Raw genomic sequence first — 22,779 nt, 5'->3', positions numbered from 1 at the left:
TTTCTTAATAAAATAACATTTGATAGACATGCCACACACACATCAAAATCGGTTTAATACATGGACTCACAAAGTCGCATTCATTTATGACTCTGTGCATCATATTTATAATAAAAATTGCTTTTAACGACACTATACCTAGGCGCCATATTGTGCATAATAAATTGTACCAACATTTTGCTTCCCATTTAGGGAGGTCTTCAGAATAATCCCATAATTACGTGTATTTACTTATAGCAATGATTGTATTATTATTAATAATAATGTTTGGGAACTAAGCTGTAATTAGTTGGACGCTATTATTACATTTATGGTACATAACTCTGTGCAGAAAGCAGATCTCACTAGTAGATTACTTTGAAAATATATAAATAATCATTGTGGAAAAAATATACGAATATCCCAGGTACCTGCCGAGTTCTTTAACTGAAAGGATATAACATGCCTGATCTGTAAAACCTATTATTACACTAATCCTCATGTATTTGTATCTGCTGCAGAGCCATTAATTTGAAAAGAAATTGAATGGACTGGATCAGTGATGCAGAATGAGGTGGCTGACATAATGCTGGTACCGTGGAATAAAAGACAAGAGATGAAGATACATTAGACCAGCGCTGTGCAAAGTGGGGGGAGATTCGCTGCGGGGGGGAGGGGAGTTTACAGAGGCCCTCGAGCGCATCCTGAAGGCATTTAAATTAATGCCAGGGGAGCTGCAAGACCTCTGTAAACATCTACTTACCTTGATTCAGACGCTCCTGGTGACACGTCACCATGGCTACACGGCTTCAAATGACGTAACGTGGTCATGTGACATCGCGTTGCCATGACAACGTAACGTCATGACACCAGGAAGTCTGAATCAAGGTAGGGGGGGGGGGGGAGAGGGCGAGGAGAGGGGGAAAGCCAGCAGGGGGCAAAGGGGAAAAACATAACGCCCCCTGCATTAGACAATGCGGCGCCTCTTCTTACTAGTATATATCACAGTTTAGAAATAAAATCAGTTCATAATGTGTTCTCTATTACTCTGATGGATTCTCCAGTTGTATGTTTTGACCTCTAAATTGTTTAAATAGGATAAATCATTAATCAAAATGTAATCAACTAACATCTGACCTCCACACGAGCTCTTGAGACCTCAAAGGTCAATTTTTTTAATAGGAATCTAGAGAAAATTTATACAGCTTAATCCCGTTATAACGCAAATCCGCTTATAACGTGATACAAGCGTGGCTCTCAATTTTCATATTTATGAATACTTTACAACACGATTATTGGTATCTTAAATACATTGTTGTACAATGCACACAATTGTACATTATTTCTAACGCGATCCGCTTATAGCGCAATGTGATTCTTTGGACCCCAAGCACAGCGTTATAAGGGGGTTCAGCTGTATATCACAATAAATCTACAACTTTCCAGAGCAAGCATGGTTCCTGCAATTTGGCGTTCAGCAAACTGTGCTTTTTTATTTAGTATTCCTAATATCATGACAACTTCATTACTTGTGTGATCCTACATATCATTTACCTTATGTGACATCATTGTATATATACAAAGATAAGTTACTGATAATAGGTAATTAAGTCACAAATCCCAAATATTTAACAAAGAATGAGGATCTTCTGCATAGTGCAATTAGCTCATGTAATGTTCACTTGTGGAAGGAATAAACCAAACCTACAAGTCTCCTATTCTACTTAACCCCTACACGGCCATACAAATGATAAATTATTCAATATGGTTAAAACCTCTTAATGTTTTATTTGTTAATCAATATTCGTGCTAAAAATAAAAGATTATCAAAAGCAAAATACTAATTTCCATTTCTTTACTGTATTAAAATCACAAACCTTATTTCTGGTCATTTTTATTTTGCAAAGAACAAGGCGAAGGTGTTTCAAAAATACATTCAGTTAACATTTTTCACAAGAATATTTGCAATGAAGTCACTTCTTAATCACACCTCACATTCTCTGTAAAGTACTATGCATATTAAGATTAATTTCTATAATAATAATTTAACAGCAATGACCTCCAAAAACACTGAAGTTGTTAAGAGGGGAGACAGAGTTGTAGAGTTTGAGGACCATTTCCTAACTGGTGGGCCCATTCCTTTTAGATGGGAGGAGCCCATGGTTGGCCAGGCCCATTCCTCCACCCAATTTCCCGCCCCCCCCAACTCCCCCTCACCCCCCCCCCGGTAGGGAGTCCTGTCGACAGCATATTCAATCAGACTTGCTTGTAGAAATTTAGTGTTGGAGTTTTGGATCAGCCAGAGTGCCAAGCACAGCGATAATAAAGAACACACCGTTATCACTTATGCTGCATCTCTGCTTAATGTCCTCACCTTAGATTAGTTGTCAGAATAATTCAAGATCCTTTCACGTGTCCTTTCCAACAAACTAGAATTGGTATAAATAGGGGATTTCTATATGCCCCATGTAAGTACTAGTAACTATGTCTTACGGTTAATGTTTTATAGTGTAGGTCATTTCTAAGTGTTGTTCGCCTTATATAATGTCAATTAGATACAAATTATTTATAAAAGGAGCACTTCATACAAGTACATGATTACAAGTTAGTATAGCAGCACTCCATCAAAATAAAGAATTAACTGCCTGGGTGCAAAATGCAACAATAGTGCTAAAACCAATAGAGAAGAACAGGCACTCCAGGTCTTAATCGTTTTTTTACTTAAAAACCTAATAATAACTAAAGACCCAAAGGGCAATATACAAACAACTGTATTGTATGCCAATTACATTTTATTTCTTTAATGATAACTTTACGGCAATAACCTCCAATCCAATACCGCAGAAGTGTTTCAGTGGGAGAGGAGGCATTGTAGAGTTCGGTGACCTGACGTGTGGGCCCATTTTATTAGTTGGGAGGAAGAGCCCACAGTTGGCCAGGCACATTCCTCCACCCTAGACAGAAAACACAAAAACACAGCGCACAACGCTCATAGTGCAATAACAGAAATATTATTCCAATCAAACAGTACAGGTAGTATTTATGCTCTATTTCTATTGAATTACTCTTCCTACTACGGCTGGCCTATTTTCCTCAATTGGTGAGGAGATCGTGACGCGAGTTGCGGTGTCGCCATTGAGTGACGTCAGAGATCCGGAAGCAGAGGACATCTTGCGTGGAGATCCGGTTGGCGCATGGGTAACATTAACCCCTGACATGCTGGTTTTTTTTCTCCCTTGATGTACGCATAATACTTACCTATACTGTTTGATTGGAATAATATTTCTTTTAATGCACTATGAGCGTTGTGCGCTGTGTTTTTGTGTTTTCTGTCTAACATGTAGGGGGTGTTTTGAGCCATCCCTGGTGTTCACGGCTGCAGACGCTCTCCCATCAGTGTCCATAAGGTCACGTATTTATTTAATTTTATCATCACTTGTATAATTTCACCTATGTGATTGATTGTAGTTGCGCACTTCACTTCACTTTGTATCACATTCCTCCACCCACCTGGATGAGTTTAACAAGCAAGCTAAGGATCTAAGTCAGACTCCTCAATAGAGGTTACAGTATAAATATTCTTAGAAAGACTACAAAAGGGCGGTAAGCACTGACAGAGAGGCATTGCGTGCAAACTCAACACAACAACAACAGAAAAATATCAGGTGTTTTTTAAACGTATTACATTTGAAATTGAATTAAATTAAACATATATTTAAAAAATACTGGCACATATTACTGTCAGATCAAGATTTTGAAGAAGTTCTGGGCCAAACACTTACAATTACTAACAGAAGCTCACGCAACATTAGAGATATCTTATTATATAGTCCTTTCCAACATTAAAAACCATGTAACTTGTTGACATCACATGCAGTAGGGTCCTATACTGTACTAAAGTATTTTACTCCAAAATTATATCCGATGGAAACTGTGTGGTATTCTGAGACATACTGTATCTGGGCATGTTGAGTTATCTAGGGATGCAATGTATCTCAACTTCCTCAAGTAAGTAATAGTCTGCAACATTTTGTTTGAAACTTCTGATATTGAGGTCATTGAAATCAATTGCTATTATTATAGATATAAAACTTAATTGGCATAGAAATGTACAGAAAATGTCAGGTGTGACGAAGAATTTACTTTTTATTCCAGATATCCTCATGAAAACTATTAACTGAATATCTGTGTCTTTTTTTTAAACATCTTGGCTTTTTCCTTTGCAAAACAAATATGCCAAGAAACAAGGTATGTACGTTTAATACAGTAAAGAAATGGAAACTAGTATTTTGCTTTTCATAATCTTTTATTTTTAACACTAATATTGATCAAATAAAACATTAAGACGTTTTAATCATGTTTAAATGTTATAGCCACATAGGGGTTAAGTAGGATAGGAGACTTGTACTGTAGGTGTGGTTTATGCCTTCCACAAGTGAACATTACATGAGCTTATTGCACTACACAGAAGAACTGCATTCTTTGTTACACACTTGGGATTTCTCCCATTGGGTCATACTGTATAAGCACAACCTCCTTGTGACTTAATTATTTATTATCATTAACCAACTTTGTATATATTCAATGATGTCACATAATGTAAATGATATATAGGATCACACAAGTAATGAAGTTGTCATGATATCGGGAATACTAAATTAAAAAAACACAGTTTGCTGAACGCCAAATTGCAGGAACCCTGTTGGCTCTGAAAAGTTACAAATTTATTGTGATAAATTATTTTTCTCTAGATTCCTACAAGAAAATTAGAGACTTGTGAGGTCTCAAGAGCTCATGTGGATCTCAGATGTTAGTTAACCAAATAGGATACAACATTAATCAAAATGTAAATAATTAATTTGTCAAGAGAAAAAAATATATAACTGGAGAATCCATCAGAATAATAGAGAAAACATTATGATCTGATTTTGTTTCTAAACTGATATACAGTATAATAGTAAGAAGAGGCGCATTGTGTTATATATCTTCATCTCTTGTCTTTTATTCCATGGTACCAGCATTATGTCAGCCACCTCATTCTGCATCTCTGATCCAGTCCATTCAATTTCTTCTTAAAGGCTCTGCAGCAGATACAAATAAATGAGGATTAGTGTAATAATAGGTTTTACAGATCAGGCATGTTACATCCTTTCAGTTAAAGAACTCGGCACTTACCTGGGATATTCGTATATTTTTTCCACAATGATTATTTTGATATTTACAAACTAATCTAATAGTGAGATCTGCTTTCTGCACAGAGGTTTATAATAATAGTGTCCAACTAACTACAGCTTAGTTCCCAAACATAATAATAATAAAATAAGTCATTGCTATATGTAAATACATGTAAATTGAGAGTATATATGCAATCCTTTTGAAAATAAATTTTTAAATTGTGATTAAATATCAGAAATTGATCTCAGAATTTGATCTAATAAAAAGTTGTTCCAAGTTAACTATCAAAGTATTCTCAACGTTATTAAAATAAGAGCTTGTAATGGAATACATTTTCAATAAAACTTATCCATCCACACGATGATTGGAAAAGATTTGCATAAGTACCAAAATATTGATTTTATTCTCCCCCTTTCTTTGATTCCAGGGTAAAAGTTCATCCAATAAAGTAAATAAAAAGATTGTTACCAAATAAGCTTTTTCTGGAGTTTAAAGTGGCAGTTCAAGTAATATCCTACATGTGTGAACAAAGATCAAGCACAACTACTGTATTAGAAATGGTATAAAATAAATGAGAAACAAACAGCAAGAGGTATAAATACTGTCTGGTAATGGGTGCAGCTCCTGAGATGGATTCAATCCAAATCCATAGAGGCAGTAGAGGCAAATGATCGGGTGCGCACTCACATCCAGGTAGGTGTATATATTGAAAACAGAAAGAACACACACTAGTGCAATAGAGTTCCCAAACAGTGCCCAGATGTAATCCTACTCGCATTTGATATGAGTAGTTAGAGCCTTGTGGTTATTAAGAGTAACCAACTCAGGTTGCAGATCACCAGGAGGATATGGAGGAGATATCCAATATATGGAAGAGAAGACACAAGATATAGTGCAGATCGCTTTATAAAAAAATGAATATTAAAAAAATCAGTAGCACTCACAAACATAGATGGGTTTTGAGAATTGGGACCACCTTGGGTCATGCAGTGAGGGGAAGTCCAACGCTCCTTCTTTCTCAGGAGAAGCCTCGTGGCGGCTGTCCACAGTGGTTCCCCTGGATCCAAGCAGGCAATCCCTCACATGTCCCTTGAAGAAGTTTGAAAGAATGAAACGCGTAGGGCAGTTCTACGGATGTAGGTGATGTGCTGGACTATGGTGTTCTGTGAGGGATTGGCCACCCGCGATTGACTGCTTGGATCCAGGGGAACCGCTGTGTACAGCCACCATAAGGCTTCTCCTAAGAAAGAAGGAGCATTGGACTTCCCCTCACTTCATGACCCAAGGTGGTCCCAATTCTCAAAACCCATATATGTTTGTGAGTGCTACTTATTTTGTTAATATTAATTTTTTATAAAGCGATCTGCACTATATCTTGTGTCCTCTCTTCCATATATTGGATATCTCCTCCATATCCTCCTGGTGATCTGCAACCTGAGTTGGTTACTCTTAATAACCACAAGGCTCTAACTACTCATATAAAATGTGAGTAGGATTACATCTGGGCACTGTTTGGGAATTTTGCCCTATTTTGCATACTCTATTGCACTATTGTGTGTTCTTTCTGTTTTCAATATATACACCTACCTGGACGTGAGTGCGCAGATCCCTTTATAATAGGTTTATTATGTGTGTCACTTCGCCATTCCTATAAAAACCCCTAAATTGCTACTTTGATACTCAAGAAGTCAAAGGGATGCAAAGTGCCTAAATACACTGACCCGTGATGTTGGGATCTGTAAAGCAGAATTCTGTTCACTATAAAAAAAGGAAAACAATGAGGCCACGGTGAATTAACGTTTGGTCTCTTATGGGGCCATTCTGAAGACAACCCCATATGGCAACGAAACATCAGTTACATTTTTTATGCACCATACGGGGCTTATGCATAAAGTGTCCTTTAAAGCAATTTTTGTTGTAAATGTGACGCACAGAGGAGTAATAAATTGATGCGTCTTTGTGCACCAATGTCTAAAAATATTTTGATGTGTTGTGTGGCATGTCTAATAACTCTTATTTTATTAATACATAAATTACACAGGGGTGGAGTTGCAGGTGGAGTTTGGATGCTGTTGGTGCAAGGGATATGTAAAAAAACATTGCCAACATGCTCCACTTTGTGCGCCACAAATGCCCGTCAACTTTTTTCTTGGCGTAAAAAAACAAATGCAATTAGAGGCAAGCGTTCCTTAATGCATTTGAAAGGATTTGTGTGAATGGCCTTTTAAGGATAAGTACAAAATCTGCTTTGCTGTTTCTTTGTTCATTTTTTCTTTTAGAGTGTTACTTTTGTTTTTGCACCCGGCACTTACATTTACACAGCACTAAATGTGTTGCCCATCCATCTTTGCACCCGACCCTCACATATTTTCTACCATAGCCAATCCGTTGCCGACACAGACCTCTCTGCACACGTTATTATTTATATGACAAGATTCACATTCCACCCTCCACTCAGACACCAGCATGCGTCACACACGCACTGCTCTATCCAATCGATGCCATCAATGTATGTTACTCCCCTGTAGGATGATGAATAGATCTTTTGTAATATTCTTTCTTTTGTGAGGTGAGTTTACTTTTAGTGTAGCTTGAATCTTACTATATAGTAAGTCCAGCTGAAGAATTACTCCAGTGTTTGTGTGTCTTCTGTAAGAATATTTTCCTTAACACATTCATATGTATAAACATGGCGCACACCATACAAAGAATGAGAAACTGTGCGTCAAATGTAAGAACATGAATAAGACACACCAACAAATGCCAATATTTTGGTGAGAAATTGGTATTTTTTGATGCAATGCACTCTTTCAATTTATTAAAAAAAAGATATTCTTTATATATTGCCCCTGATATTTTATTAGTTTTATTTCTGGGTTGTTGAATTATTTTTTTTATTGGCTATGCATCTAGATGCTGGGAGGTGTTCACTTGCAGCACTAGAATATGATCTTGTTTTATTTTGTAATGTATTTATCCACATTGCAGTGTCTCTACTATTCAATTTATTTAGAATCATTGATGTATTTCTGGGCATGTATTGCATCATAAAGTCACAGAAGGCATGAATACTTACTTATAGTGTATGAAGCCTGGAAACCTCTGTATTCCATAGCGCTATCAGTGTGGAACTGGAGCAGCATTGTGTTCCCAGTAGACACCTGGATGGGAACTGCCACATTACCGCAGGAATGGAACAGCCGAGGAAAAGCAGAGTTGTCACCATCAAAAATAGAGAGGTAGTCATAACCGCAGGACGTTTCATACTCCAGGAAGAAGTCACTTATATTTAATATGATCTGTGTGTAACAAATACATAGAATATATTGTTATCAACATGCGCTGGATCTATTCAGGTAAGTGTGTTATTAACACAGAGACCTGCTCTTATTTAATCAGATTAGGGTAGAGGTTACAATAAATTACTCCACAGCTAATGATACCACAGAATGAGACTGAACACAAGGTTAATATTATTTCTAGATTTAAAGATCAATATGAACATGAAATAATAACCTAACCATAGAAAGAGTGAAAAGGTGATATATGCTAAGGTAGTAAACATTATAGGGGCAATCGCTCCAAGGTCCAACTGTGTACTAATGCTAGTGCGAGTTTACGAGATTACATCTAAGTGATTGATGTCCTTTTTACCTAAATCTTGGGTAACATGGTGAGCTGAGACTTGGGAGGGGATAGATTTTGTCTGGCTACTCAGTCCCTTTTGTTTGATGTCATCATTGTGTGTTTAACAATAGCTGCACAAACAGAGGCTCCTCCCCCTCCTCCATCACTCCTCTTATCACCTTATGATAACACCTGCAAATTGACACAGTACTGTACTGTACACATTACAATTCATTCATTTCTGCCACGGAAACGCGAATAATTGCACCCGAAGAAATCGGGATCCATGAAATTCAAACAAATCAACCACGTGTTTGGCCGCGTGGAGTACAGCAGCGCACACGAAAACGGCTCAGTGATATGTTCGAATAACGGCCGCTGCATCTGTAGGAATGTGTAATATATGATTTAATGCAGCAAATGGGACCATGGATGCTTCATCGGTGAAACGAGACCAAAACTTCATACCAGAATGAACCTACACAGACACATAATTACACACCATGAAGATATTACATTGCAGTGGGACCCCACTTCTCACAGTCAGATCATAAATGACTTAAACATTCAAATCCTCAACGGAATATTTAAAAGCACTCAAGAATGGAAAACATTTGAACTCAAAACGATAATGCTCTTTGACACTAACAAAAAGCGAACCTAACGCTTATATGGGGTCTCTTACACACTATCATATTTTCCCCTGCCTCTGTTTTACAACGTAACCCCTATTCACTCCCTTCTGACCCTCTTCTCCCTCCCCCAGCACACACATGGATATATAGTCCTACATGCTCTCCACATTACTCACTTTCCCTTATTTCCATGTATTGCTCACTGTGTTTATTTACTATCAACTCTTCCATTGTTTCTCTACAGTACATCATCCTCCTTAGATTGCTATCTTGTTTTTTACATCTGTGTTAAACTCATTGAATATTTTTCAAATCAGTATTGCTGACCTGAGGAAGAGAGAGAACACTTATTATGTGAATTGTTTGTCCAAATAAAAAAGGTATCTTCCTTTACTCTGCACTATCGCAACTGGACTAACATGGCTATTTCTTTTTCATTCAATTAATTTCCAAAACCAGACAACCATATCACCATGGTTAGATTTGCTTAGGGAAGCGAATCAGATTGTTACATTATTTACAAAAGGTTATTTTCTGGCCAGCTACGTGGGATTGTATCTTCAAGTGGAAAATAACCTATAAAATAATAAAGTTATCTTAATGAGTGCCTTAAAGCTGCTATAAGTATCCATATACTTCTCTGCTCATTAGAATCCAGTGCTCTTCATTGACTGTACCCATTGGTGCAATCACTGCTCACCTTGTATCCTGCAGGAGCAGTGATAAGAAAGCAGTAGTCAATGTCAGCAGGGTATACATTAGGGTATCCAGGAGAGGTGAAGTTCCTTGATGGGGTGTAGAATTTCCCATCACATTTTTCTGGAAGGAAACACAAATTCAATAAGTGAATTGCTTTCTGCTATTACAAAACATTTACAAGCAGATACGATACTGTGTAAAATAAAGCAATCTGTAAATATTACTACTTATATTATTTATATATTTGATTCATCATTCTGGGGCAAGCACATTATTATTAATTTAAGTATTAAGCAACAACCCAAATCAATTCCACAGACCAGAATAACGGACTATGTAAGACAATAACAATACAATACATACAATCTCTGAGCTCCAATAAGCTTATAATACAAACATATCCTTTCTTATTTCTATACTTTTCATTTTCAATAGGACTTCTCCACTTTCAACCCAGTGTGAGAATTTCTTCCTAACATAACAACTCAATAGTAAAGATTTAGGGCCATATAAAACCATAAGTTACCCATCATGGCCCATTTTAGTTCACAGTAAGGCCCACACTTAATAAAACCAGCATCAAATCTATGATTCCAGTTCAATGGGAGGTAAGACGCTTCCAAACACAATTCTAGAACAATATAACGTGATATTCATCCTGAACAAGTATCCCATCCAGATAACGTAGTGTAATATAACTGCCACTTCCCATGTGCTCTGATATCTGTACGTTAAATGAAGAGTTTGGCATAAACAGGTGTTGCAAGTTTATTTGAAAAAGGAACATTTTACATCTATTTTTTTTTACATAGTACCAAGCACAGAACATTGAATACACAATTACAGACACAATAAATCCCTGCCCCAAAGACAGTGTAATTTAATTTTGGAGCCTAAGGCACATGGTAATACTGTATAAGGATTTGGCCATAATGACAAGGAGTTGGCATTGTAATTAAAATCAGGTGATGTTTAGATGTTAGTAGACCAGAATTATGTGAGGAATACTGAATTTCAATATGGAAAATGTGGATTTCAATGAATCTTTTAGACCCCATTCTTAGAGGGAGATCTTTGCAACCACCCCCTCTATTTATCCCCAATCCTATAAATCTAGCTAGTTCCCAAAAATAATTGCCACATCGTGTCAGTGGCCAAGATCAGGTAGGACAGAGATATTATGTAGAACAGGAGGTCATCATTTCTATCAACAATAAGGTTTCATGCTCACCTGCATTATATGTAGCTTTGAAGCCAGTCGCTGTAACTGCCCCATCACTGACAAACTCAATCAGCATCAGGTTTGTGGAGGAGATTAGTCGGGGGATCTTTGCAGCCCCACAAGTCCTGTCCAGTAACACAGGAGATGTCTTACTTGCTCCATCATAAATCTTAATGTAGTCAGAGACACATTTTGGAGAAGACTGCAAATCAAAGGCGTCAAACTTCAGGGAAACCTGGAAATATGAATAACATAGGAATTCAGTATGGTTTTTAAAGGACTTGATTTATATGAGTAACAAGCAGAATGTTACCCTCTCTATCAAGTGAAGTTGACTTTATAATCATTCTAATTATTAACTATTACCTGGCCAGAGACCCCCAGAACCCCATTGCTGTGTAGGGGATAATATAAAGCCACGGGAAGGTAGTGTTATGGTTTGCTATTAAAGCAGGAAATGTTAAACTTCAGATAAGGGTCACTGACCTCCTAATATTTGGTTAGTTCCATTATTTACCCACTTTGGTTAAACATAAAGTTACAGTTTGGGAAATCATTTGCTATGCAGGGTGAGGGCAAATTAGTTGAAAGTCAATGAACCATAATTGGACATTACCATAAGTTTAACTTAACACACGTTCGTATGGAAGCAAATTTGTGTATATAAGAAGCAGAAAGTAAACAGACTATAACTTTGTCACCTGGTACTTTCTTCTTGTGTTTGAGTTGATGTGGTTTACAGCGCATACAGCTCAACCCCCTATAACGCTGTGCTTGGGGTCCAAAGAATCACATCGCGCTATAAGTGGATTGCGTTAGAAATAATGTGCAATTGTATGCATTGTACAATAAACTATTTAAAATAGCAATAATCATGTTGTAAAGTATTCATAAATACAACAATTGGGAGCCACGCTTGCATTACGTTATAAGCCGACTCACGTTGTAACGGATCGCGTTATACCGGAGTTGAGCTGTATTACTCTCATGAAGTAAACGCCTTTAGCATCATTTGTATTGTCTTGATACTTTTGAAAAATGTTTTCAGTTTAAGCGCTCATTTGTATCATTTTAGATAATATATTAGATTACGCCCCATATTTATTAAGACACCTTACAGCCCAGTAACTTGTGTGTTTTACAGCACGGTGAGGTGTTCAATGTCATTGCAAAGCTTATATTGGACTATGGGTGAAGGCATAAATATTGCAATTCTGGGACATTACAGTTGTATCAAATTAGAATGGCTTTAAATGGGTTATGTTTTACTTTGTTACATCAGGCGCAGTGTTTGTGTCTCAGAATTGTACCACATTTACCTCAATACTTAACATAGACCGCTATGTCCCGAATACACCAAACTCCGTACAAATATTGTTAATATTGCACCCGGTAAAGAAACTAAACTGCATCTTATTGCTGCAATTTTAATCAGGTATTTATGAAGATTGCGGTAATGTATCAGGTGTGATATTTGACTCGGAGTCACGATGTGGGAATTAATGCAACCATTAATAATGCGTTAATTACCGCATTTCGATCGCTTTACTAATATTTCTATCAAAGGCTTCTGCATACCAAGGTATACCACCGGCACCAATAGGGTTAATACCTTAAAAAGAAATATACAGTATACTACATACCCCCCTTGACCACCTCAGTGGCAATGCATTTACTAATGCTAACTTAATCAAGGAGTTAACCCCTAACACCGTCCCCCCCACCCCCCAAGCAACCCAACCTCCCAGGGCAAATACTCCCATCACCCACCTCCCTAACCCCACCTCCCCAGCAAACTAATGGGCAATAACCCTATTAACCAAATGTAGCTAATAGAGCTTTTACCCATTATAAAGCATTTAAATGAAAACAGCTTCAAATAAATAAAGTTAAAAAAAAAACATCACATAAACAAAATAGCGAATAAATCCATTAATTGTCACTTTGGCAACCTAGGCCCTCAATCAGGGCCTAGATATCCACATAGGCAATCAATGTTGACCATTAAAAAAAATATGATTACTTGCCCCAGCTGGAACGAAAGCCATTTTTTATAGTTGGTTTTTGGTCCTTTATTGGATTGGTGCAAGGGGTGGTTCCGCCCTGAAAATGTGGAGGACAGACTTCATCCCAACGGGGGTAAGTAATCCATTCTTTTTAAATGGCCAAAATAGATTGCCAATGTGGCTATCTAGGCCTCCATTGCGGGCCTAGGTAGCCACAGTGGCAATCAATAGATTTAATGGCAAAATTGTCTATAATGTGACATTTTTTACTGTATTTATTTAAAACTTATTTTTATTGAAATGGCTTTCAATGGACAAAAGCCCTATTAGCCACATTTGTCTAGTGAAGTGGAGGTAGGTTTGATGACGATGGAGTTAGGGGGGTGGGTGATCAGAGTAGTTGCTAGGGGTGGGTGATTAGACCACAAAGGGGGAGGGTGGCAGGGGTTAACCCCTCGAATACATTAATAATTAGTAAAGTATTGCATAGCAATACTTTATAAGCCATTTAGGTCGTCCAACAGGGGTAGAGGTTGTAGTTCAATGTTTATATTAAACCCTTTTTTATCCCTTTGTGCTCCGCTAATCATAAAAAAAACATGACTGGTTGACCACGAGCTACTAAGGGGTTAATATTTACTATAATATTTTTAAAGGTATATTTTATCATCTATTTCAGTTTGGTTTAGCTTATCTTGTTTATGTATCATGGTCAATATATTGGCCATTTTGCACAAAGGAAAGATAGGGGTAACACCAGCCTCGAGTAGGTGATTAAAATTGTGCAGTATATCTCCTGTTAATCCCATTCCGATAAATACTCAACATGATGAGTGGCCGATAATACAAAAAAATACGCTATTAGGCTTATTTTCACCGGATGTGATCTTTTTTCCAGATACGATAAAACATGCATTATTTTTTAGCAGTGCTGCAATGATGTATTGCACTATAAATATATATTGCCTTTTTTGGGGCAGTGATGGCATATTTTTGGGTTATTATAGCTTGATGTATCGATGCCTACTGTATGTGCCTTATTTTGTTCAGTATGAATTTTGCATTAATCCCATGGATAAGTTACCTGATCAGATGGGGTCCGTATCAGCCAGACACAGTTGGCATTATTCGGGTATGCAGAGGGGTAATTGGCTGAGATCACAGTTCCACTGGGATGATGGAGCAAAGAACTACAGATATCTGAAGGGAGGTAGCCAGGAATTGTAATATTAGCAAAAGTACATTGCTCCTAAATGTTCTCACACTTTGATCTCTTTAATCATTCTTCCTACTTCAAATTCCATCAGAATCAAGAAATAAAATAGTCATAACTTTAATTAAAAACAAGGCTCAGTATTTACACTTCCTCCTGCACAATCTCAGTATCTAACACTCAGCTCATGGCATCCGTACCACACTGATACAGCTTGTTCATTTTAGAGACGTCCAACGAGCTCAGTCCATATCCCTGTCCAATTGGTACAGATGGATCAGGCTTGGGTACTATGGTTTCTTCTCCTGTATTACTGAATGTATATCTGGGACAGAGAAAGAGACATCTTGTGAGAATATATTGATGTGTATGTGGTTCTGCGGAGCAACATAATGTTAACCAAACCAACTGGGAAATGGTAAAATACCAACATGAAATGAATAACTTATTAGTACAGTGATGTGATGACACAGACAAGTTCATACATGTAATTCTTTGGGAGTTTTAAGTGATCACATACAGAAACAGTTTACAAAAATGTTACAAATCTTTCACAGCTGACTCTAGTGTGTAGGGTTTTACCTTCCATAGTGCATTACAGACTCATAGTCATACTCCAGTCCCAGATTATCAGAATCACTTATTATGAAGTCGCCAAGATAGTCTATGAAGGGTTGAAAAAGTAAATACATTCAGTCCTATTTTTGTTTTTTTGAACATGCCTAAAGACTACAGTATCTATTGTGTCTATGTTAACTTAAACTAAAGTGCATAGGGCCATATTTACTAAATGTTATTCTATAATACACCTTCCTGTGCAAGAACACACCTTCTGATCCATTAACTTGGATGGGCCATAAGGTGTCTTAAAGCACCGAAAACAGTCTCATGGAATAGCACTGCTTAGTAAACATGGGCCATAATCTTTTAAATATAGTGACTTTCAGTCCTATAATAAAAAATATACTGTACATGCTTTGCAGCTTACTTGGGTTGATATTTTGGGTCATGATAGTGACATAGTTATCCCGATCACTTCTTTTGTGTTCGTGGTAAAATCCAAGAGCATGGATTATCTCATGTTGAACAATTCCTTTAGCCATGCAGCCAACTCCTATTGAAACTTCCTGAATACCACCTGTCCTGCCTATTAAGGACCAGCACCTTGAAAAAAAGATATGACAAACGGAGGAATAAAATACATAAGGTTCGATTTCTAACATATTTTATTTTTTCACACATTGCATTTTTATGAAACCAGATTCTTTCCCATTTTTCCTTTACCATAAAATCACACTTATTTTGGCAAAGACTATTCTGAGATCCTCATATGGAGAATATTTGTATATATGACAAGTTAGGACATAATGTTGGACTGTGTGAACAAATATTTTGTGATATGATTTAGTATTTAATAGCAACATGCAAGAGGTCACTTTTGGCAAGTTTGAGGTCTCTATATTGTTCATGTAATTCTCTTAGACAGACTTACCTACATTTTTTCTGTAAGTGGCTTATTACTAGTTACTGTACATTTAGATGCATGTACAAGCTACTGGAAGAAATGTAAGCATAAGAGCTGTGTTCTGGTAAGCAGACCTGTAAAGGTTACAGCTGTTACCATTCACTAAATATTACCAGTGCTGCACCTGTGACAAAATAGTAACTTGTCATTAGAGAATAGTATAGATCTTCATATCTTTAATCCTCCCTAGTAATTGTACTAGAGAATGTGATTCAATAAGTTCCACGATTGCCTGAGTTCAGTCTAGAGGGCTAATTGAACTCAGAGACTAAGTAAGGAAACCCGCTATGTAGGAATCTGAGTGGCTGCTCAACTGCGCTGCTATGTAGGGCGTAGTACCGCCCTGATACTTCAGATCTTTCTGCTATATTATACTGCTATGAAGGACCTGTATGACCCTGTTACCACTAACATCTTGCTGACCTGTTGTGAGTCCAAGACTGGGAGTGTGGAAAGTGGTTAAAGAACAGCCTGCTATAGTGTCCTGAAGCACAAGACACTGGTAATTTAACAATATGTGTACTATGGACTTCTGTTAGTAAGTAACACTTCCTACATGTTAATTGAACCCTTTATAATAACTCGCTGTGATAATCCAGCCCCTCCAATGTGAAGAAACTCCATATGAAAGATTCAACAGCAGAGTCCTACACCACTAAGCACAACTACCAAAGGTATGGTTACTGTGTTGCCTATGTAACACCACTTCCCTCCTCCTCAGGGAGATTTGGCTGATCCCGGTGTTATGGTGCTAACCTGTTAGGCTTACAAGAGGCCTAAGCCTCCGTGCTTGGGGAGCCTAGGGTGGCTGGTGCAGCACCTCCACCCGTGAGGATCCCTGTGTTGGCGGGATAGCCCCTCACGGGAACCAGTATACCTATATGTATACCTCCAATAACCACAATCCACACAAAGTATATGCAACCTATTTACTATGGTCCCACAGTCTCAGCAATAGAGTATACACACACAATCACAGTAAACATCCCCCCAAAGTATTGAGGCTGCCCTGGGCACCTGAAACCCAATGTCCATCAGAACAGACCCTTCCAGAAATATGTGAGGGCAGCTGTACCCTCCCCGTGTTGTATTGGTGCACGTGGGTATCTTCCTGGGTACTCGGGTACACCAGGGTATATTCAGACAGGCCGCATCAGTGATCCCACAATGCAGGGCCTCCGACACAATCTCCGTCTCACCTTATGTCCGGAAATGCCACGCGGCCATTCCACCAGGTCTGGAGAATCCTTCACCGTGGTTCCGTCTGCTCCCCTGACTTGTCCGCACATTAAGGGTCAAGTCCCTTACTGTTGGCCAGCCCTACAATACTCCACTATGGTGTAGGAGAACTAGCTGGGGCCTATGGGTCTGGCCTTGTCAAGGGGCTTGACAAGCTCCCTGGACACTACAACTCGCTTCATCGGCTCCTTCAGGACTGAGCACGCCGCCTCCAGTCCACAGAGGAAATCCTGAATGACAGGACTCTTCCTTCAGCGCCAACCTCAAGATGGCCATTGCCTTACACACAGCCCCTATATATGTGGCTGCGCCAACCACAACATGATCGGCACAGCTCACTAAACTTTCCCAAACAACGGGACCACTGCCAGGGAGGAGTCAAGGGAGGGTACCCTGCTACACTTACATTACTAGTTAGGAAGAGCAAGTAAAGGTTTCTTGCTCCGTGTCATATGCAAAAAGTAAATCTGTGGCTCCTGATCTCTCACACCATTTATCTTGGCCAGGGACACACACATTGCCACTTCCAAAAAAAAAAAAGAATTCTGGAAGGTTTTGCTGCTGCTTTATATCAAGTATAAAACTTGATACTTTGTGCAATTCAGAAAACCTAAAGCAAGATATTGATCAGTAATACAGATCATATACAGAAGTATCCCCGCCCTAACATTAGAACATACCCATATCCAATTGTAATGTTGATGGCATTCTGCTCTGCAGTGTGAGGCATAAAGCGCACACAGGTCACAGTTTCAAACTCCTGCATGGCTTCATGTATCAAGGAGACTTCCGCGTCATCTGGGAGAAAGATATACGAAGAGGAAACCATTTAACCATACAGTAAGTACAGTTGGGGAGGAGAAATGAAGATCTACTAATAAAGAATGGAGACCCCACAATAGAAGAGATGGATACTCACTGTAACCAGAAGACATGATGTACGGCACAATTACATTTCCAGTGCTGGATTTGTCCCACCTGCAGTCATCACATTTTTTGGCGCTGCGACCAGGTTTAATTGCAATGTCCCCTTCGCGCAACAGCTTCTCGCTGTCTGGATTAAGTATGGAAAAGGAAGTCATCAAAATTTCATTCCGTGCATTTAACAGCGCAGAAAATACACAAAGAAACTGGAGAGAACCCACTGAGTATAAAGTATATACATTTATATATTAAAAAGTCCCACTAGGTGGGAAACAACAATAACAATAAAAATTAGCTAGTTTGTAAGTTATTTGTTTCATCATTTTTATTGTTATTGTTCTTGCCCACCCAGTGGGACTTTTTAATATATACTGTACATTTATATACTTTATACTCAGTGCGCTCTCTCCGTTTTCTTTGTGCATTTTGTTGTGTGAGCCCCCGCATGGGAGCTCACACTCTTTAGGAGATTAAGGAGTTCTCCTCAAGGATGGCAGCACCAGAATAAAAGCCCTTATTGAGGACAGCCCGAGCGCGGATTTCCTGCAAAACCTTTTCTTAGCAGCACAACAAACCAAAGAATAGAATGAGCTATTTCTCCAATGTACTGAGAACTAGAGAGTGAGGTGCAATTTTTCTATGGGCTGAAAATAATGATGCACCATCTGTCACTGCTTCATTAAAGGGTTTACTAGGTCCAAATACCACATTACTAGGGACGAGAAAGATTCCTATAATAGATATGGGGTTTTAAGACATGTGCCCTGGGTTATCAGAGGCTTGTAATGGGATCCCTGTACATTTTCCAATCTGTATAGTGTCAGATCTGCAGAGAGATCCCTGCTCCTTGCAGCACAAATTAGGATTCTGCATAAACTCTGAAGCCGTCAGAGAGGTTTGTTTCACTGGTTAACATGTTATTCCAAAACATGTCTCTCCTAATAGATTTAATAGTGCGAATCACTTAAAACATCAGAACATTTCAGGCTCATCTAAACCTCGTGATCTGACTTGTTGTGGAGCAATATGTATAGCAGTGAATGTAATAAGGAGAAACGTATGAGCAGTCACTAATTGGAGGTCTATGATGACTTTCATTCATTTTGTTAACATCTCTATAACTGTAACTGTAAGGTGATATATGAAATCCCTGTGGACTGATGTATTTAGATTGTATGTATTGGCTGCTTTGACTGAAGTATAAATAGCTGTGTTTGTCCAGTTACGATAGTGCAGAGTAAATGAGTACATCAGTATTAGGTGATACCTTTTTTTATTTGGACTTCCAAATGATATTTTAAGACATTCTTTTTAGAGCTATACTCTCTTCCTCATGTCAAGCAATTCTGATTTACAGAGATTCCATGAGTTTAACACAGATGGAACCCGACCCCCCCCCCCCCCAGATAATCTAAGATAGGAGTTGTGGAGAATTCATAACAGCGGGGTAAATAAACAGACAGGACAATAAATGGCTGAAAGGGTTACTGAGATATTTGAAGAGTATGTAGGACCATATATCCATCAGCAGTGTGAAGGAGGTGTGTAGCGGGGGAGAAGGGTTTAGAATGAAAATTAATATTAGGGAGAAATATTAAAAAAAAAATTTGATCATGAGTATAAGAAGTGAATATAGAAATCAGTATTGGGAGCACATGCTTTCAGAGATCATTCCTTTGGCATTACCTTGATTTGATTGTAAAATCCTGCTGAAAATATCCTCGGTCTCTGTCAGTTCTTTGACTCCTGTTGAAAATCACACACAGATTGTGTAACGGGGGCTCCATTTATTTTCTATTAACAGTAATATTGTTCAACGACATTATCTTTCAGCGCTTAACAACTGTAGCTGCATCTAATGAAGATGCTCCTCACTCTATACCCATGTTAAAGCTTAAGCATAACCAGTAATAAGCTGCAGGAGGGTTATGTGGAATTAGAGGAGACTCAAGGGGTTTATTCACTAACGTGCTCCAGCTGCAAAACTGAGGCAGAACCAGTGCAAAAACTGCACCAGAATTATCCAAGGAAAATCTTCAGTTGTTTTCATTGGGATTCCTTCCCTTTCATAAATATGAGGCTTTCCCCCACTGGTTTGGCCCCTGTTTTGCAGCCCAGACACTTTAGTATATAGATCCCAAGATGTGTTTCTCTTGCTATGTAAATTATAGCGCTGGAACATCCCATTGATAATTATATCTAACCAATTATTTAGAATAATGAATTATTCTTCCATTTAGAGATATTCCCCACCTTGGATTAGAACTGCTAATACATACAATATATTGATCTTATAAAACAGTTTATGCCACCCTAACATCACTATAATAACCCAAGTATGACATACACCTCCCTCCTACGTGTGGCATATGAGTGCCTTCATCATGTTCTGATCTGGGGTATCACACCGTTAGTTGCTTTTGACATGAATGGTGGTTAATGCCTCATCTGGGGCAACACTCCGCATCAGGGACTGATGAATCCTGGCATATGTATGAAGGATATTTTGGACCTAAATTGGTGCAAAGAAAATCATATTCTTTTTGTGTCTGTTTGCATCAATTAATAGTGGTAATTGGTGTGTCTGCTTGTAATTTGTGCAGTGTTACTAGAAGGAGTTTCCCTGAACACACATTATAATTATGAATTCCATTTTTTGGGGGGTAAAATCAGTGTTTATATAATTTATTTTTTTAATATTTTTCCAGATGCCAAAAATCTGCGTTTTCTATGTTTAAATAATATATAGCAATAAAAAAAGCGCAAAAAAACAGTATAATTCTGTGTTTAGCTTTTGTCATGTTTTTCATGCACACACATCAAATAGCATAGATGCCACCTGACATGGCAATGGGGGCGGTGTACTTGGGAAAGGGGTTAAAGTTCTGGGGAGTTCAGTGTGCTGGGGGCAGGGGTTCAAGTACCTGGTTCCCGTATGCCCTTTCCTCCTCCTCCCATTGGCTGCCCGGTGCTGCTGCCTTTATTCATGCCCGCGCAGCCATATTCCTGCAGGAAGCATGTGGACACTCCCACAATGAAGATTGTCTACGGCTAATTTCAATTTCAGTCTTCTTTTTTTGGTCTATCAGTTTTAACCGAAAAAAAAACAATGATCTGTCGGTGGTGTTTGATCTGGGATTTTTTTCGGTTAAAACCGAAAACCGGAACCCTTTATTATAATGGAATGTATCATATTCAGCCTCATTCTTCCTCTCCTCTCAGCATCAGAAAATTTGCCAGCTCTGAGGTGGAATAAACATCTCTGCCTAACAATCTGCACCAGATGGAAGAATTTGGGTTTATTTTATTACATGTAAGTGCAGTGCGTCAAAGCAAACTTTGCTTGGGTTTGATAGAGAGATCCAGGAATGATCTATCCAATAACTAAACAGTCACTGTGTCTGAATATCCAATGCTTTGCTGAGTATCCCAGGGCGGGTTAACCAATAGGCAGCCTAAGCACATGCTTAGGGCACTAGCAAAGCAGTGGCGATACCGTTCTGTGGCTAACGAAATGCTTTTATTTGTGCGAGCTTTCGAGATACACTGATCTCTTCTTCCAGTGATGTTACATTGAATAAAGCAGGCAAGGGTTTTACTCAAAAACAGTGCATCTTGGAATGTGACTAGAGCCCATCCCCCCCCCCCCTGTGTAGTGTGCGTTTTATGACTTGAGGAGTTAAATAGTCCCTGAATGTGAGAGATGTAAGATTGTGTGTGTGTGTAAGTATGTATATATATATATATATATATATATATATATATATATATATATACATACTAAAGCAGCATGCATTGGCTAAGGGTTGCTCATGTAATGTGAGCTTGAGATAAAAGGTGGCACTGTGTGCTCATTTGCATGTCATTTCCCAGAATCCCTTGCTGCAGTGGAAGTGCTGTGTGCTGGGTGATAATGGTGAAAGACAGGGCTGCAGTCTAAGACATACAAATGAATATACAGGAATATTTACAGTTGCTTTATATATATATATATATATATATATATATATATATATATATATATATATATATATATATATATATATATATATATATAAAATAACATCTGACCATTGGCCAAATTGATTTAAGTAATATATGTCCAACTTACCACTTGTTTTAAGGCTCCTAAAGACAGTCTGCAAGAAATATATAAAAACAAATCTGTTACTATATGATAATATACAAATTAAATGTATTATAATGAATAATAAAATAAAATATATATGTATTATATGTATCAGGCAACATGTCCACATAATATGTTATGTAGGTCTATACTGTCCATATACAGATAGTTTTTCAGTGACTCACCTGCAAAGGTAAACCCATGACAGGTCCCAGCAGACAGGCCAGAAGAGGGATGTATATTCTCACATCCATTATATGGCCTAATAAGTTTCTCTGAATAGCTTTGTCCTGCACAGGTGTGAGGGATCTCTGATCTTCTCTCTCTGGATATCTGGGTTAAACATCCAACCTGGTGTGTCCCTTATATATAGCGATGGGGCAAAGCAGCAGCCAATCAGCTGCCA

General features: G+C 38.2%; 2 protein-coding genes across 2 annotated transcripts in view; one reads left to right on the top strand and one right to left on the bottom strand.

The window, feature by feature from the left end:
- Positions 1 to 4,759, top strand: part of LOC142499934 (embryonic protein UVS.2-like) — a 17,175-nt gene extending 12,416 nt beyond the window's left edge. Inside the window, exon 13 of the mRNA XM_075609989.1 lies at positions 4,731 to 4,759. Coding sequence (XP_075466104.1) covers positions 4,731 to 4,759 — 29 coding nt within the window. The remainder of the gene's footprint in view (positions 1 to 4,730) is intronic.
- On the bottom strand, positions 4,355 to 22,627 carry LOC142499933 (embryonic protein UVS.2-like). Its single transcript, XM_075609988.1, has 13 exons — positions 22,559 to 22,627; positions 22,356 to 22,383; positions 19,931 to 19,990; positions 18,240 to 18,374; positions 18,001 to 18,118; positions 15,545 to 15,720; positions 15,139 to 15,220; positions 14,757 to 14,881; positions 14,428 to 14,543; positions 11,347 to 11,572; positions 10,117 to 10,235; positions 8,231 to 8,453; positions 4,355 to 5,060 (listed from the first exon to the last, which is right to left on the bottom strand). Exons 1-13 carry the CDS (start codon positions 22,625 to 22,627, stop codon positions 5,041 to 5,043), a joined length of 1,497 nt encoding a protein of 498 aa, XP_075466103.1. The 3' UTR covers positions 4,355 to 5,040.
- Positions 22,628 to 22,779: the final 152 nt, after the last annotated feature.

The sequence above is a fragment of the Ascaphus truei genome, chromosome 7 (assembly GCF_040206685.1).
Source record: "Ascaphus truei isolate aAscTru1 chromosome 7, aAscTru1.hap1, whole genome shotgun sequence".
Taxonomy (NCBI): Eukaryota; Metazoa; Chordata; class Amphibia; order Anura; family Ascaphidae; genus Ascaphus; species Ascaphus truei.
Note: the sequence above shows the minus strand (reverse complement) of the source record. Positions and strands in the feature narration are given on the sequence as shown.